At 35.0% G+C, this 19,548-nt stretch overlaps 1 protein-coding gene across 1 annotated transcript; it reads left to right on the plus strand.

The window, feature by feature from the left end:
- Positions 1-1,464: 1,464 nt before the first annotated feature.
- On the plus strand, positions 1,465-11,665 carry LOC128998767 (succinate dehydrogenase assembly factor 3, mitochondrial). Its single transcript, XM_054425112.1, has 3 exons — positions 1,465-1,756; positions 7,658-7,849; positions 8,404-11,665. Exons 2-3 carry the CDS (start codon positions 7,670-7,672, stop codon positions 8,566-8,568), a joined length of 345 nt encoding a protein of 114 aa, XP_054281087.1. The 5' UTR covers positions 1,465-1,756; positions 7,658-7,669; the 3' UTR covers positions 8,569-11,665.
- The last annotated feature ends 7,883 nt before the right edge of the window (positions 11,666-19,548 follow it).

Here is a 19,548-nt window from a genome sequence, read left to right on the forward strand (position 1 = left end):
TCTCCATCGTTGACCGACATGTCGGATGGATTGCGTCATGTGTTATTTTTACTTCTATTTACATTAACATATTTATACTAAAAACTATCAAAAATATATATATATACTTTTCTTAGGCGGACGTGTCACGTTACCAAAAGACATTATTGTCCAACTCTTGCAAAACGTACAATGGCCTAAGTTTATTCAGCAGTCCATCACGAATCGCTCTTTTAAAGTCTGGCAGGCCCATGTCACGCACTCGCTTGGGCAAGGTGTTATATACCCTAATTGCCGAACGCGGGTAACTCCTTCAGTTATACTCTTTGAACAGTTGAAAACGTCTGATAATGATTTTCAGTCAGGCAGATTGCGTGTATATAAATATTATGTATTTATATACAATATTTATTGATGTTGTAAATTGTACAGTGATATTGTAAAATAAAATTATCAATTATTTATTGATAATTATAACTAGAGGTCACCCCGTGGTCGTAAACTCGACCAAAAATATATGTGTAGTGCAAACAAATAAAACAATTAATGGTGATTTCTTCAATTTTTTTATTTTCTGTTTAGCCTATTTTCGTTGTTATTTCGTCACCAGCATGGCATTCATTTTCATGGCTATTCATTTTTGTGCTTCTTTTTGAGTCCATTTAATTTATATAGGAATTCTCCACATCTACAGGCAAATATCTTTCTAACTGTAAGTTATGCGTAGATTTTCCCTGCGATGCACAGGAGCTGATAATAAATTAAAATCCATGTGTGTAGCCCCGGAGCTGTTGGACATTTTAATTCACTCAAAAAAATAGCTCCGTCCATCCAAAAACAGCTGATCCTTACCCAATATCTCTTTCTCTTACACACAACTGATAAGCATCAACTGGTCTAGTCTATCCCTTGCCTACCTGTGCGGTCGGTTATCTTTTGTTAGAATAGGCCCGTTTCTTAAATGTTTAATTGTTTTATGTATTTATTCGTGTTCGTACTGTGTTTATCTTCTGACGATGTTAACTACTGATCAACTCTATATGTACCTGAAGCGGACGATGGTGTTTTAACACCGAAACATGTCCTGAATGGATATATTTTATTGAGCTGTGACGAGAATACGTAAGTAATTTAGTCTAATGATAAAGGTTTTCAAGAAACATGCTCGCCCTATTAATATATATATTATTACTAGCAGAGTACCCGTTCTTCGTTCGGGGTTGGCGTATAAATATAAAATGCTTATTGCAGTTACACCACTCTTGCCTTTGTCCAAGGATAAAACATACTTGAGGAGTATGTTTTATCTATGCTTTGTCTTAGTAAAATCAATGCTAGACAATCTAAAGAAATCGTGCTTCGGAGCCTCATGGAATAAAATTGGGCCACCAAAAAATTACACAAAAACGATACATTTGCAGACGATAACAGCTGCTGTCATCCATGGTAAAGGTAAACTTAGTTACCTAACCTACATATCTTGTCACTAAAATAAAAATAAAACTAACACATAATTTGCAATAAAAAACGCTAAATAATAATCTTAATTGTCAGTTTATATTTTTATTATTTAGACTGTGTATTATATCTTACTATACTTTATATTTTACTTCGTATATAATTTTTTCTAACTGAAAATAAACATTTGATTCTTTATTAATTCTGAAATATTAAATTGTATTGTTTTATTTAGTAGGTACATAATAACCAAGCACGATTTTGATCAGAACAATAGCTATTCGTCAGAGACTGAACAGGACCTTTCAACGCTAAAATAGTAAGTAGCCTTGCAGTAGGGATGAAAATCGATAGGTCTACCACCGATGTTAACACCGGTATCAGTCATCGATGTTAACATTGGTATCAACCATCAAAGTAGGCCTACCGATATTATCGTCGCAAAAACATTGATGTTTTCAGGAAATATAATAGCCTTTCAATAAACGACGTATTTTTTCATTTTGAGTCTTTGTCTGCTTTCCGCCTCAAACTAGCTTCTTAATAACTAGAGTTTCTTGGTTGACACTTTCACTTTCAAACTTGTAAGACGAAATATCGGTCTTAATTGAGTTAATTGATTATGCTGGAGCATGATTGCTGCCGCTAAAATTGAATACAAATGAATTGAGTTTTGTAACATTTATCTTAAGTAGAACAAGCACCTAATTAATATAAGTTACCCCCAAAAATGTCTTTATTCCTCACTCTACCGTGTTATCTCACTCTACTCTAGTACGCCAGTGTACCGTAGCCTATAGTCTATAGGCCTATTCATTAATGTCTAGGTCTAGTCCAGTTTGGGTAATTTTTGTGTTATTAAACATTTCATTAGACTTTCGATGAAATTAATTCAATTCTGGTTTTGGAAAATACTGGATCTTTGACGGAAACATTGATGGTAACATAAACATCGGTAGCCTACCATCGATGTTAAAAACATTGAACATCAATAGAAAAACATCGGTTTTTCGAAAACATAGGCTATACCAATGCTCGCAAGCACCCCTTTGGTAATAGAAGTTTCTGCGGTTGCTGTAAAACTTAATAAACATGCAAAATTATTTGTTCTGGGCGTTTATCGTCCCCCAGGAGAGGGCAAGGATGCATTTGATCTTTCCTTGGAGACTCTTTCAAAAATTCTAGACCCTTGGGTGACACAGCATGACATAATTCTCATCATGGGTGACTTCAACATCGACTGCCTAGTATCATCAGCAAGAAGCAAACAACTGGAAGAACTCCTAACGACTTTTAACGTTCACCGAATTAAGCTTCCTCCTACAAGAATTTCTAAGGAGTCTTCAACATCGATCGACATGTGCTGTGTATCCTCAAATTTCATGCAAGAGGTTGACGTTCAAGTTATCAATACTGGAATTTCGGACCATACTGGACAATTGTGCAGTATAAACCTACCTGTAGCACAAACAAAACCTTGTATTTACTCTCTCCGTAGCCTCAAACCACATAACTTAGATAATTTAAAACTTCTTTTATCACTTCAAGACTGGACAACTATCTTAGAATACAGATGTGTTGAGGATGCCTACAATAGTTTCATTTCAATCATTACTTTAGCTCTTGATGCTACATGCCCCCGAACAATGTCCCGAAGCAAGAAGAAAAATCCGGTAAAACATGTTTACGATGATGAAGCCAAAATTATGAGAGAAGACTTCATTCGTGCTCAAGACCTCTACATCCTAAGAGGAAAAGAAGAAGATAAACTTCAGGCAAATCATTTAAAGAAAACCTACGACCTAAAGCTGAAATCGCTGCGTCGTACAGCCACTGCCAACTACATCTCTGGGTCCTCAATAAAGTCGAAGGCTATCTGGAATGTGATTAATAGTGAGCGGAAGTCAAAAGAGCTTGGACCTGAAAGTTGTAAATACCTCATGGTGGACTCAAACAAAGTAGAAGATCCCAGGAAACTTGCTGATTGCTTTAATGCTTACTTCACATCAGTTGCTGAAGATACATTAAAAAACATCCCTGACCAGAAGCCACGAATCGAACAACACACCCAACTTGATGTACCATTTCCCTTGATGTCGTTTCCACCTACCTCTAAGCAAGAATTGCTCAAGATTATCTGCAGTCTACACAACAAGACTTCCTCAGGCTTAGATGATTTTTCGTCAATCATGGTTAAACACTGCAAAGATGAACTAGTAACACCTCTACAACATATAATAAACCTAAGTATGTCCCAAGGTATTTTCCCAAGCAAAATGAAAAGCTCAATAGTAATTCCGATACACAAGAAAGGAAGTAAACACGACATAGAAAACTATAGGCCCATCTCATTGGTTTCTACCTTCTCGAAGCTTGTGGAGAAGATAGTTCTTATTAGGCTCACGGATCATCTAGAAATCAACAGGATAAGATTACATTCTCAACATGGTTTCCAAAAGAATAAATCTACAGTTACAGCCTTGGTAGAATTGATTGAACACATTGTGGACAAACTCGAGAAGGGGGAGAATGTAACGAGTGTCTTCCTCGACTTGAGTAAGGCCTTTGATTGCCTCAGCCATAATCTGATCCTTGCAAAACTTGAAGAACTTGGTTTGCAAGGTGTTGCCTGGAAATGGTTTCAGAGCTACCTAGTGGGACGCAACCAACTTGTTCAACTACGACAGAAAGTGAATGGGAGAGTCTCTACATACAGATCAGAACTGCTTCCTAATTCAAGAGGCGTACCCCAAGGGTCTATCCTGGGGCCGGTGATTTTTATCCTATTCACTTACGATCTTCCATCACACATCGAGCCGTACAGCAAAGCATTAATGTACGCTGATGATACAGTCTTAGTAACTTCAAGCAATTCAGTTGAAGATCTAGAAGTTAACTCTTACATTGCCTTAAACCTAGCAATTGATTACTGTAACATGAACGACCTGGTATTCAATGCGGGGAAAACCAAGCAGGTAAACATGGGAACGAAGAGAGATGAGATTTCTGGCTGTCCAGATCTTCAGGTCACTGAATCATCAAAGCATCTTGGTTTGGTTATTGACAACAGGCTCTCATGGGTTGATCACATAGACGAACTATGCATGAGATTAAGCAGCGCAACCTTCGCTCTAAGACGCATCAAGTGCATTAGTACGACAGAAGCCCTAATAACATCGTATCACTCTCTCTTTGAAAGTCATCTTAGGTATGGCATTCAGCTTTGGGGAAGTGCCTCCCTTCACATCATCCAACGGGTGCTGGTCCTGCAAAAGAGAGCGTTAAGAGTCATGGCTGGCCTTGGCTGGAGGGAGAGCTGCCGAGAGCCTTTCAAACAGTGGAACGTTCTCACTGTGGTGAACATCTACATCCTGGAAGTTGTTTCACTCGCCTGCTTGAAGGGTCTCCCCAAAAATGAAGATACCCACCAGTACAACACTCGGCGCGCAGGAGACTTCAACCTTCCTGTCCACCACAGCAAGCGGTTTGAAATGAAGCCATCGTACAACGGAGCGAAGTTCTTCAACCTACTACCAGATGAAGTCAAAACTTCAAAACCTAAAATTTTTAAGACAAAACTGAAGGAGTGGCTGCTAGGTCGTCCATTCTACACGATTACTGAATTCACCAACTGGCGGAACGACTGAATATTTCGAACATTTTATTGTAAAGGAAGAAGAATGTCAATCTAATTGTTTGTATATACACTTTGTATTTTTGACACTATTTCAATCTTGAAGATTGCAAATAAAGCATCTCTCTCTCTCTCTCTCTCTCTCTCTCTCTCCTACCCTGCAGGAACCACCTGGTTTCTTACATATGATTTAATTCAGTTTTAACGCAGATCTATTACTTTGTATAACACAAGACCTCTGTGCAAGACCTATTCACCTTTCAAGGCTTATTCCCACACTTTCCTTCAATTTATATAATAAGGGTTACAACACATCTTAGTGGCATCCTCATAATGCAACAGTGATTAATTAATGGATGAAGCAAAGAAAACAAATACAAATTGTCACTAATCTGTTTGTTATGGTTTCCCTCTAAGTAAATTTAGTATAACTTGTGATATATACAAAGAGAAGTTAGATGCCAAGTGGATTATCCTCAATAAAGTCATCATCCCTGACTTTCCTTAACTGTGTAAGCCAGTTTACTTCGGGATGAGGAAACAACGTCTTCTACAACCCATTGCTCAGACCTAAAACTAACAGTCAAGCAATTGCAAAAAGCGTACTTGTTAACCTAGAGACCAAGCAAAATAATTCTAAGCTTGGCATTCAGGCTGCATTACTTGTCCAGAAGCATTAGCAGTTGTTTGGTTATGACCACATGAATAAAGACCTCCCAGTTTAAATTTAAGTTTATGTTAAGGTTGATTCACAGTATTCACACAAATCAGCCCAGTTATCGTTCCGTCACAGTCCAGTCACATTTCAGTCTCAGTTGTATCCGCAATTCCTCAGTCAACTGTCCGTCAGTTGGTTTCAGTCAGGCTTCCGTCACATTATTTACAGTGAGGTTATAGTCAATTTTTTAAAATTTAATACAATATTCTTATCAATTTTTCATCATCTATCTTTGATGATTGTTACAAACCATACCGGTACTTAAAATTAAACACATAATTATTTAAAAAACAAAATTATTGTTTTTTAATGTCAAACACATAGCCTACATGACACGACCATCAGTGTTCGTCAGGCGTGAGGACAATCCAAAAATATCTGTGGAAAGAAATCTGAAATTGACTGACGGATCTGCGTCTGAACTGCTCCGGATGAGTGTAGATAGCGCAAAAGAAAACACATTAAAGAATATATTTTTGTTCTGCGACATGACTGATGTGACATGCCGTAACTGATGTGTGTGAATCGACATTTGAATAATGAAACAAAAATTCAATCTTCATTTTCAAGTTAAATTGTTATCTTGTAGACTACTAAGTTATACTGAAAAGATATTCAGTTATTTTAAACACTTAAAGTATCCCTCCTAAAAACCCACACACACACACTGAAACAGTTATTTAAACTAGACCTAAGATATACTTGAAATGGTTTTTCAGAACAAGAGGGGAAAGTAGAGTGCATAAGGGCACTACTACCATGTGACGACAAAGAAAACTACGTTGGCGGTTTTTTAAGCAGGCGGTTTCGCGTAGCTTACTTGTACGCCGCAATGAGGCTCATCACCATATACTGGCATCATTTGTGAACAGAATGAAAAATTTCAGCTCTGTAGCTGACAAGTACGCTTCGCTGTGTATTTAAAAAGATTTTTAAACAGTCAAATCTCCAACCGTTTCTGAGGTAAGGTCATTGATATGTTTTTTGATTTCAAGAAACATATCTGATGCTGACATTCATCGCCAGATGACTGGAGATTATGACCCTGGTAAAGATAGCGTTGAAAGTGCAGAAATAGGATAGGGAGTCTAAAAATAGCCAAGAAAATGCTAATTTGGGAAGGAATTGTGTTTTTGGTGGGTACCCAGACTTCTCAAAGAAGACCACTAAGAAAAAAGGATTTCACGGTCATTTTTACACTCAATAACCCATTTTCGCACTCTACCCTCACTCATTACATTAGGGACATCACCTTCAGTTATTTGGCGATGAATGTCAGCATCAGATATGTTTCTTGTAATAAAAAAATGTATTACAGGATGTTATACATCTATATTTAATAGATAATAACCGATATCGTATAAAAAAGGATACCGTTCAAACTGGTGCAACCTTACCTGGTACGCACTATGAGATTAAATATAAAAAGAATTGAAAATAAACAGCGAAGCGTACATGCCAACTACCTACAGACCTGTAATTATTGTCATTCTATTCACAAATTATGCCAGTAAATGGTGTTGAGCCTCATTGCAGATTACAAGTGAACTACAGATTTATATGCGAAACCGGCCCTTACTTAAAAACCGCCCTCGTATGTACGAAGCACCTATCTTCTTGATAGACATCTAATTCCCACATGCTTGGATGTTTTTTGTACTGTTTATGGTTTTTCTATAGTAAAAAAATGTTGCTGTACTGCAAGATAGTGTAAAACATTGCTAAATTGCTAAAGCGTCTCATCATAAAATGCAATATTCTTTTTATTCATACTTTTAAAAGTGGCTGGTAACAAAGAAAGTTTGTTTTATAAAATCTATTTCTAAAAATATTGCATGCTTGTTTAATTATAATTTTATTCTTTTTAGCTAAAAAGTGAAATGAATTCAGGAGTACAACATGTAACAAAAGTCAGACTCCTTTACAAAACAATACTACGATTGCATCAAGGCCTGCCTGAAGCTTTGCAAACCCTGGGAGACAACTATGTAAAAGACGAATTTAAACGACACAAGAAATGCAATCCTGTAGAAACTGCACAGTTTATGATGGAATGGACTGTAAGTAAAATGTTTTCGTAGAACGCTTAAGTCAGACATCTTATTGAGCCTATATTTAGTTTTATTTAAGGTCAGTTGTATTCTTTTTATCAGAAATAACTTTTAAAGCCTATTTATCAGAAATAACTTTTAAAGCCTAAAAGTAATGTTTTATATAAAAGTAAGAGGTGATTAATGGTATTTCTTGTTTATACCTACATACTAGTGACGGTTAAAACCAGGGATTTCGAATTGTATTTCGAACTTTGATTTGCAGCCACGCTAAAGTAATACAGTACAGTAAGTAGTACAGTTAAGTGCAGGTCCCCAAAGTCGTGCGGTTCAGCCAGGAGCGACGAAAGAGTATCTCAACTCATCCACTACAATACAGTCTTAACACATGAAAAAACACACAATGTCACAATACTCGATCGCCTATAGGGAGGGTTGGAAGGTCAGACAACCGAAGGGCGGATAGTTTGAGACTACTGTATTCCATTATACATTTTAAAAACCTTTTGTTGATTATCAACCCTTTTGTTGTTTAATTAACTGTAACAATATTTATTTTTCAGCATTATGCAGTCTCTTTAGCAAACCAATTAGGAATGAATGAGCCCAGACCTGAACTAGACGTGGGATCATATATTGATGAAAAAACTCTTGAACATATGAGAGAAGACCAAGTTGTGCAGTTATACGAGCTATTAATGGCAACTAAGGGGGCTAAAGAACAATGAGGTCATGAGAAGAAAGAAATCATTGTAGATATCATAGTTGTTTACTTTGAAACATAAATTACAGAAAACTTCTCCATTAACCTCTAGCATGGCCTTAGGGATACTGAAGTAGACACCTCATCTATATGGACCACTGGACCAGCTTTAGCCATTTTAGCGAATTTCCCATATAAGGAATAAGCTATTACCGTGGTACTCATGGTAAGACCTGGACGCAGGACTGATTTTTTTTTCGTTTTGAGGTCCCTAGAGGCCAAAAACACCATCCGTTCAAATTCATATATAGCCTATATATTTATATATATGTGTCCGTTAGCACGATAACTCGAGCAAAAATTATCCGATTTTGATGAAATTTGGTAAAAGCAAATTTATAAACCTACATTCATTCGAACGAGTTCCCGAACCATCATGATCCGACTATGGGAACGGGGGTTTTATGGGGCAAAAATAGGTTTTTCCCAAAAAACATAAAATTTAGCAATTTTTTTCCAAACCATTTTGTAGAGCTTAAATAACAAATAATTTAGTATATTGAAGCATTATTGAAGCGCCTAATGATTACGGAGAAAATTCCAAAAAAATGTAAATTTAAAATTCCCATGTTATTCTTATGGAGAACATGTAAACTGTTGTAGTTTGCTTGTTTATGAACATATTTTGATCAAATTTGGAAAATGTTTTTATTTCTTACTAACTATTAACATTTTACAAAAAAAAAACAGTTTTACCCTCCCTGAAGCAGCAAACCTAAGTACTTGTTAAACTAATTCTATTTAAATAGGAAATAAAATGTTATATTTTTAAGTAGACATTTTACTGTAAATCCAATCAGGCAAATGGAAATTCGCTTAGTCTGCAGGTTTGCTGCGGCGGGGGTATTTTGTATTAAAAAAAAACATATGTGAATACAGTGGCGTAACTAGAATATGGCTTTGAGGGGGGGGGGTGTATGAGCTCGGAAAATTTGTAACAAAGAGAATTCTAAACTTGCATTTCCAGGCATTCCAGAGGTGTAATCATGTTCAAAAGAACTCCAAAAATCAACCCAATTGAGGCTGTCTCCTGCCGGTCAGATTCAGGAAATATTATCTCTTGATTAAGAAGTACCACTATCGGTAAATACTCATGTGATTCGCAACTTATTGCAGTTTCTCCAAGTTTTAGATTTGGGTGAAATACCTTCCTGACGACTCTGACATTTCAGAATACACATTTAACAACATTGATTTTTTTAGAAACTTTGCCAGCACTAGTAACTAACATCTAAAAGCTGTCTGGCGTCTGCTTAGGACTTACAGTGCATGCTTGCAGTGTTACCACTACCACTCTCCAAATTTACTCCCGCTACCTGGGTGTATTAATTAAATAAACCTTTTAAAATTAGTTTAATATACAAATGAACTACCTAATAATTTTAACGAATTAGATTGATAAAACCAAATCAAAACTAAATCATCAGTTTCAGTTTATAGACTTCACTCAACTTGAGCAACTGTATTTTAAAGAAGTAGGATTGCTGTGATACAAATATTTATTTTCATTTAAGGGTTCTGGGGGGGGTTCTATCCCCCTCATCCCCCCATAGTTACGCCACTGTGTGAACAAGCCAATCATACAGTGAACTGCAGTCTAAAATTATACCTCAGGTTTTTTTTGTATCTATGATAGTGTATACATAAATAATGCTATGGATATAAAAAGTTGTCCTTTTTGTTTGCCTTTGTCAAAAGTTGATGTATTCAACAGAAATCAATAGTTTAAGAACATCAAACACTGTCATTGGCTCAACTAGGTTCATTTTTTTCTAAAATTTGGCTACATTATTAACATGGAACTATTAGCCTATGTCTACCTCTATCAATAGTCAAAACTACTACAGTGAAAAGCAAATAGGTAAGGTATGTTTCAAATGCACTAGGAATAGTGTTTTAATAAATAGAGATCTCTTTACTAAAAACATGTTAATGGTCTCTAACAGATCTTGTTAATGGTCATCAATTGGTCATGATGATGACCGGTGTGACTGGTTGAAAGGCCTAGCATGCAACATCTGACTGATGTAAGTTTATGTATATGTATTTGCCGTCATGTAAATAATTACTTTATTACTGTAAATATGTCGAGTAGTATTGGAAAAAAGCAAATCTCTTGTCTGTGTTTTGCGTAGCAGAACCTAGTTAACTTGTTCATGTTATGTAAAAAAATATATATTCCTACATTAGTACTAGGTACATTTTTAGTTTGAAAATATTTAATTATTTTAACTTATTTAATCGAAAACTACCATTTATCACTGTTATAATACATGGGCCTCCATCAATATGGGGTTGGGGCTTTGAGCCTACCATATAAAGACCCCATGTTCAAATTGTGCAGTAAAAACATAAAATTCAAATAATTTCATTATTACCAACTTGAACAAGCCATGCTATTCATGTGATGTTATTGCCTTCATGTTAAAATACATCCACCCCAAATCTGGCCAATGTTACCAAAATACCACTGTTGTCAACAGTTTTACCATCACTACACAGCTAACATGATAGAAAATTGTGATGTTGAAATATAAAAGGAATTATATTAATCGGAGAAAAACTAGCAAAGTTGAAATATTAAGATTTTTAATACTACAATAAATGTAGCCCTTCTATTTTGCTTTAGTAGCCTAATGACATTTTATGAAAATCGATTGTTTTAAGCTATTGCCAACAAAACATTGACAGTTTGCTGAATATTTTGTATACAAGAAAGTGATATGTAACTCTTTGTTGATAATATATGTTTCTTCTGTACAGCTCAAGGAAAAGATTTAAATTTAAGCTTAGCCTAATCTAGTTTAATTTAATCACAAATTATCTTTTATTATACATATAATTTGGTTACAATCATTTTACATTTTTTTTTTAATTCCTTCTATAATATGAAAAAAAACTCAGAAACTGTGACAAATTAATCTGTTATGAATGTTCCCACATAGTTCTATCTAATAAGGTATAGTATTAATCCTGGTTTAACATTACACAGGCTATAATGTGTAGCATTTTGTAATTATTGTATATTATATGATTAATAAATTTTATTTTGAATAAATTATTGTATATGAAGAACACATCTTATTATTGATAACATCCATATCATTTTTAATAGACAGAACATTGATTTGTATGATGGCAGTGTCAGTTTTCCTACAAAATTCTTTGGCTGTTATTATGATGACCTACCAATTGTTGCATTGTTTTGTTAGGAACCAGCCTGAGTAGTAGTAAATCAAGTAAAGAACATGGCAGGGTCAGAATGGAACGAGTTCACTAATTTTTTATTGACAAGTAAAGAAAGATGCAAAAATGATAAATACTAAAGGTGATGGTCAATCAATCAATATTCACTACAATCCTTTGTATCCCAGGTATTTTCTATGATTTAGTTTAACCTGTTTTTAAAATTGTGTTTTTCACAAGACATTGTGACCAACTTTTCTTGACCTCAAGCTCAGATATCTTGTTCAGGGCCAAGTCCTATTGTATGTGGCCTTCATTAGTCGCGAGGCTTTCAAATATCCCAGTGTCTTAAATAACGGATTACAATAAAATCTGGGTTGGATCCATGAATTGCATATTGGGAATTACAAGTAACATATTAAAAACAGAAATTACATGATGACCAGACCATGAATATTTATTCATAACGCATCTTTTTAAATTGGTAAACTAGAATTATCTTTACAACCTCATGTTCAATGCAAACACTACTTTGTCATGTCCAATTTGAAGTCATTTGGTCTGACTCTGACATTCCATGTATCTTAGGTTAAAGGGTGTACTGAGAATTGTTAAATGAAAAGAATTTAGATTTATTACTATTCCTTTTGCTATATTGTAGGATTATATTGAAAACATACCATGAAATCAATGGGAGCTCTGAATTTCTTGTTTGTGCTCCACTTGTTTGTTGTAAAAAGTAGATTAGTTGAGAAAATATCAAATTACAGTAGAATGTGCACTGAAACATGCTTTCATATCATAAAGATGCAAAATGGATTTGAAGTATTATTATTGGAGTCGGGAATTTCAGATAAGATTATTCAATTATTGATGCAATCAGGAAAATCTGTCACAGTCAAACAAAGTGTAAATGGTTTGATTTGTATACACAATGTAGATAATATTATTTTGAACAGATGTTTTACAAGGTCACAAGAGAGCCACCTCAATCTCACTCACAGAGAGTGTCAAAGTGAATATGATCATTTTCAAGATACTGTAAGTGAAATATCACCAACAAATGGAAAAAGATGTTCATGCACTTTATGTTTACATCCTTCTCTTGATTTTTCCGTACCAAATTTGACTTATTGTTGTTCGTTGATGTCACAATTTAATCACACAATTCCTCAGATTAGGAATCCTTTAAGTGAGACTTCAGTGCAAAAAACTAGAAAATGGCCAGATATGATGGGTAAGATGATTGAAGCTGTCACCTTCCATCGACCTATTTCAACAATCATAAATAAGAAGGAGGTCAACCCTGCAAGTAAGTTTAAAAAAAAGGAGTAAAGATTGTAATAATAGCCTATATCATTAATTTAAAATTATTTTCCTGTATTGACATACCTATAAACTAGAACCCAAATCAGGTTATGACAAATCCCAACATTCCTGGATCTTAGCATGTCCATGGCAAGAGTGGATTTAAAATTCTTATCCAAATTTAAAGGCCAAACACCCACGAATTAACTACCTATTCTCTTAATCTTTGTTACAGTAAATGGTTCACCTAAATTTGAGATTATGACTATTGATCGATTGACTAGATGATATGAGAGTAAACCTAAGCTTCCGCCTAATATGAAATCTGTTTTGTAATTCGGATTCTGCAGAAAGGGGTTAACCTCTATTGAAATCCGTTGCCATTGGATGGGTGTGTATGGAGAAGAATGTTTAAGCTTAGGGAGTGCAGAAAAGGCTGCACACATTTGCACGATGATTCTGGCAGCGTTTTTCACTTGTTCCCATCGAGCTAGTGATTGGAGTTGAGGAAACTTTGCCTGCTGATCACTACCAGAAGATCCTTGATAGTCTTAACTTGATAGTCCTTGTTATGTTACCTACTATCAGTTTGGTAAATCTCCTAACTTCCTTCACCTCTAAGAATATTTTCTTTGTCCAAAGACTCTTTTTCATTCATGTCCGCAATTTGGTGATCAACTTCAAATGGGGTTGACACTTTAGACCACAGAAATCTAATCTTGAAAACAATTCATACTTGGCGGAAGCAAAGGGTTTCCTTCACAGAGTTATCAACTACTACGACAAGGTTAATTGTTGCATATCGGTCTTAGGATGAGAAACTCGCGCTTGAGTCTCCTTCTGCACAAATTGCTGCAGAACTCCTTTCCTTGGACTTGGGGAGTATCGACAAGGTAGTATGTTTTATCACAGGGCACTGCCACTCTAGAAAGCGCATGCATAGAGTGAGTCTCTTAGTGAATGACTCACAATGCAGTATGAGGCCTCTGAACATCTATTCTTTTATCTATTCTTTCCTGATTCAAGGGAATCTGCAAGTTCATCAGGTTTGGAGATACTGATTTGGTTAGGTTTATACAGGGTTTTTGGGCTGATAGAAGATTTAAAATTGTTTTCCTACAGTCACCCGACAAAGTTGGCTTCCTTGTACTGTTTATAGTACAGAAAGCTGCTAATTGCTGCATATTTATACTTTGTCGTACGGTTTATACTTTGGCGCACATCAGGATTCCAACGAAACAACACAAAACAGCGTGGTTCTATTATGCACGTAATACGTAATCCGTGTACGCTTGGAAATAGGTTGGCAACACTTAAAGATAATAATAGGTACTATGAGCAGCTGATTGACTATTATAAATACGATTTAACCTGCCATTTTGTGTTTATAGTTTCGGTATTTCTGAACTTTCTGGACTTTTCTTTTAAACGTTTTAAAAACATTCCTACGATCTTAATAAACAAGAAAATACCTTTAAAGCATCTTTTTTAGGCGCGGAAACCACTTCAAATTACAAAAACATACGGAACTATATTCTCAAATTGCGGAGCACATTTCTTGCCGAGGAAAAATAGCGGAGTGATACGGACCGGGTACTACTTTCTCTAGGGCACCTATTTGTGTTGCCAGCTGAACCCAAAAACGTGTTTTATAGTGTTTGAAAGACTAATTACTTATATGCTTTATAGTGACTGTAGGAAAAATATAATGTGTAACACGAGTGCAAAAGGCCTTTGCTGCACTCGAGATCATTCCAAACATTGCTCTCGTGTGCAGCAAAAAGCCACTTTGCCCACTAGTTACACAAATAACTATTGTTTGATCCTTTAAACTAAAGTTGTTCCATGTCAATGTCATTCCACTAGAAGTTAAAATTTGTGAATTAAGTTATTACTGATAGCTGCTATTTAAAGTGGTAAAAAATTTGCCTTCCAGATTGTGTTTCTTTTGTGCGACTCAAAACATCCATATGTCCAAAATAGTTCTTGGACGCTAATGACATAAAATCTGGTTAATAGGTCCACCCCACTATTAGTTTTATTTTAACATAGTTTTAACTTGTTTTTTATTATTTTGGAAATAGGCAATAGACAAAAATCTGTATAAGTAATTTCTTCCAGAAATACATTATAACGTCATATACATCAAAGATAAAACATAAGACCCTTCCCTGTACCTAAGTTATGAGATTCCGACAGCTTAGCAAGGATATGTTAATATTTTCCAGAGAAATATGATGGTTTGGAGATGAACATTTTTATTGAGATAGCCAAGAAGTTGAACATGACTTGGCGGATCAATGAACTGGATGGTGAGATGGATAAGTGGGGACAACTCCTGAGCAATGGTACTTGGAAAGGAGGAATCATGGAGCAACTCACCTCAGGAACTGCGGAAATTGGATTTTCCACTCTTTGGATGTCTCCTCATCAGATACCTTATCTGGATTTCACTACTTTTTGGACCACTGTAAATGTTTAATAGATTAGATATTTGAATAACTTGATTTTCCACTGTTATATACAGGATACTAATGTCGGGACCACGTAAGTTTGCAGTTGAGGGAGGAGCCTATTTACTATATGGTTTTGAATTAACCAATGACAACCATGCGGTGTTGCCAAATCTAATAATACCAGCGGATTTGAAAATATTGCTTAGTATATTTTAATTAGTGTTGTCAACGGGCGATGTGGCAACGTTGCACTAGCCTTGTCTTGTGATTGGCTGCAACCAACTGCAAACTTATGTGGTCCCGAATTTAAGTATGTATCTATATTATTAAAAGAATTTGTTTGATTTTTGTATTCAGCAAATCGATCCTTAAATATTTATTTTTATAGGCATATTGGGTATCAAAAGCTCTTATCCTCTAGATGTGCCTTTTGCGGCTTTGGATGATATCCCGTGAAAGCCCTTCGTCCTATAGGCTTTTTAATATTTCAGAGTTTGTGCTGAATTCTGTAGAAAATCATCTTAACTTTTTAAGTTTACATTTGTTAAAATCAAAACAGATGGCCATGATAAAATTTTGTTTACAACCATACAAAATTGGGGGTTATCGTTACAGTTGGTGATGTTTAAGTGAATTCAAGTAAAATATTGTAAACATACTTATCTAAAAAGTTTTTTTCTAAATCAAAGTTTTTTAAACTTTTTTTATGTATGATTTCATATTGTATTGGAAATCTAATTACAAAGTTATGTTCAGGGTCTGCTTAAAAAATTACAAGTCATTGGTAAGTTAATGATTATCATGTAAAAAATATATAATATTCAACTTAACTCAGAGCAATAGAAAATTGTAAATTTATTCAAATATATCGCGGATTTTGAAGCCCCAAAGTGACGCTGGCTGCTAGTATATTTTGTCATCAAAAGAAGAAATGCTCCAGATTTAAGTGAATGTAAATATATTAGAGTAGTTATTACCTAATTTTTCTGTTTGCTGTGTTATTGGGTTCTAGTTGTATATTATCCCTTGTACGTTTTGCCAGCAAGGGCAAAAAATATTTAAATTTATCACTGTCTTGGACGTTTTGCTTTATTACTTGATTTGTATTTTGAGAGTGAGCTTTAACTAACTCTCTCCACCGACTTTTCCAGATATCATCAAAATTCCTAGTTCCAAGACCCACAGTTATTGGCATCTCCTGGGAAAGTCTAGTGAAGCCATTTACACTCCCAGTGTGGAGTGTGGTTGTCCTCTGCTTACTTCTGTTCCCTGCAAGTGTTTGGGTCATGATCCACCTACACTTGTTGTTTACTAGAGATCAACAGCTTTCGGCTAAGACAAGTAATATTTTTGATTCATCTAATAGCATGTTAAGAGGTCGGTCACAGAAAAGTAAGAAACAGAGGATGACTTTTAAGACTTTTAAAATTACCTAATTTTTATATTATTTAAAAATCATCCATTTTATGGAATAGAAAACAGTCTGAATTTTCATCTGTTTCTTTGCCTGAAAAGTGGCATTTATTACTTTTTCTTGAAGTCTTTTCAATACAGTTGTGCCACTTGTGGACTATAATTTTATTTTGCTTTACCAAAGAGGCTAAGGGGCGGTTCACGAGCTCGGGACCATCGTAGTCCGAGCCCAGAATCCGGAAATAACCGGTATTTGGGCCGCGACCTTAAAAATCGGGTTCATGAGCTTGAGACTATATAAGCCGCGGACCAAACTGAAAGGCGGCACACAATTAGTGCAGGGATAAAACCCGGTTTTAAAAGTTGGGTTCACGAGTCCAATTACAGATAGTCCCGGCTTCTGATCATTAGTCTCGGTGGGTTCACGAGTCAAGTCCGAGCCCAAATGAGATGGTTCGGGCCCAAAAGAACAATGGTGTTTGGTCTCCAACTCAGACCTGGTAGGAGGCAGGTTTAAGGTGACATGATGCCGGTTTTATCTAGTTAGCTCCTTTATTTTTATTATTTGTTAAAAACTAATGTTTAAATATGGTTCCTCATTAAATTCCGAACAATTTCATTACCCACAACACCATATGCAAAAATATGCAAAAATGGTAAAAAGGCTCATAAAACATGAAATACCCCCGCCGCAGCAAACCTGCCGACTAAGCGAATTTCCATTTGTCTGAATTGATTTTCAGTTAAATATATTTTAATAACATTAGGTTTAACGAGTACCTAGGTTTGCTGCTACAAGGAAACTAATAAAGTGTGTTTTTGAGTAAAATATTGATAGCTTAGTACAAAATAAATAATTTTGCCAAGTTTGATCAAAATATATCCATAAACAAGCAAACTACAACATTTGACAATATTCTCCATAAGAATAACATGGGAATTTTAAATTTACAATTTTTTTAATTTTCTCCGTTACTAATAATCGAACAAAAATACTTTTATATACTAAATTATTTGTTTTTTTAAGCTCTTTAAAAAGGTCTAAAGAGAAATCGGGAAATTTTGTGTTTTGAGGGTCAAAAGTGAGAAAAACGAATTTTTACCCCATAAAACCCCCCGTAAAGCCCCGTTCCCATGGTCCGATCGTGCTGGTTCGCGAACTCATTCAAGTTTATCCCGCTTTACACATTTAAACCAAATTTCATCAAAATCGGACAAAAATTACTCAAGTTATAAGTTAAGTTAGCTTGTGTTCACGGACGTATATATATATATAAAAATTTGAACAAATGGTGTTTTTGGCCTCTGGGGACATCAAAATGAAAAAGTAAATCGGTCCCGGGTCTAGGTCTTACCGTGCCACCTACGGTAATAGCTACTTCCCTATAGGGAAATTCGCTAAAAACCCATAAAACAACTTAAAACAACAGATAAATTATGCACGTAACAAAGTAGTATCATAACAAAGATATTTTACTGATAAACCCCATGTTATTACAATTTTAACGACAAAATTATGCGTAGAATATAAATATAACTGATCAGCCACAGTTAAACCATCGTTATCTAACATAATTAGCAGAAATAGTTTTTTGCTATGGGAAACATCAAGCAAACCGTCAGTCGTTGAGTACGGTTCGCGGTGATATCACCGTCTTGTGTTGTACCATGTACTCTGGTACTGGTCGCCGTGTGTATTGAATATGACTATGAAATATCTATACTGTATTATGTTAACAATTATGTACCATCACTCGACTACCTCGCATAGGACCAGCTCTTTTTTTACTAAAACCCTTTTATGACTTGATGAATTTAAAGATAGATTAAAATGTTCCAAAGATGCCATCAATGAGTCATTTGAGGCCTTCACTCCAAGGCACGGATTTCCCGACAGCAAAATCCATTACAGTATTTTAAATTGAAAACAAATGTTAGTTGCACTTATATTTTTGGCTGATGGCACTTTCCATCGAGAAACTGGTGATTTATTGGATGTTAGTAAAGCTTGGATAATAGCTATCTGTTTGGTAATGAAAGCAGAACAAATCAAATTTTCAGTTTGAATCTATGCCCAAAGAAAAAAAAACAATGTTTTCCTAAATATAAACGTAATTTAAAGACGTTTTTGTAAATTATAAACCATAGCTGTTAACATAAATAATATTACGAGCTAACTGCAGAATATTATTTTCAACATTTTAAAGTTAGATTATTAAAGAGTGTAAGAGTAACGGAAAGAATATTCTTAGGTTACAGCCACGATTAAATCCAGCACACACATACAATTTTTATATTTAATAATCAGTACCTCTAAATACATTTTAGTTTCAATAATTGTACCATTTAAGTTTAGTTAAAATTATCCTATCCAAATATCACCATCCTAAATTATCGGGCATTTATGCAAAATAGGCATTCATCTGGTTATAAATACCCGGTTATTTTATGTCATGCATCTTAATTGAATTATAATAATGCACACAGAAAAATATATTACACTAAAGACTTCCATTATATGATTCCATAAAAACGTGGATTGTTGTGTTTATAAATCAATAAACTTAGATAGATTATCATAG

The sequence above is a fragment of the Macrosteles quadrilineatus genome, unplaced genomic scaffold, assembly GCF_028750875.1.
Source record: "Macrosteles quadrilineatus isolate MER2022 unplaced genomic scaffold, UCM_ALF_1.0 Scaffold_7__1_contigs__length_78375512, whole genome shotgun sequence".
Lineage (NCBI taxonomy): Eukaryota > Metazoa > Arthropoda > Insecta > Hemiptera > Cicadellidae > Macrosteles > Macrosteles quadrilineatus.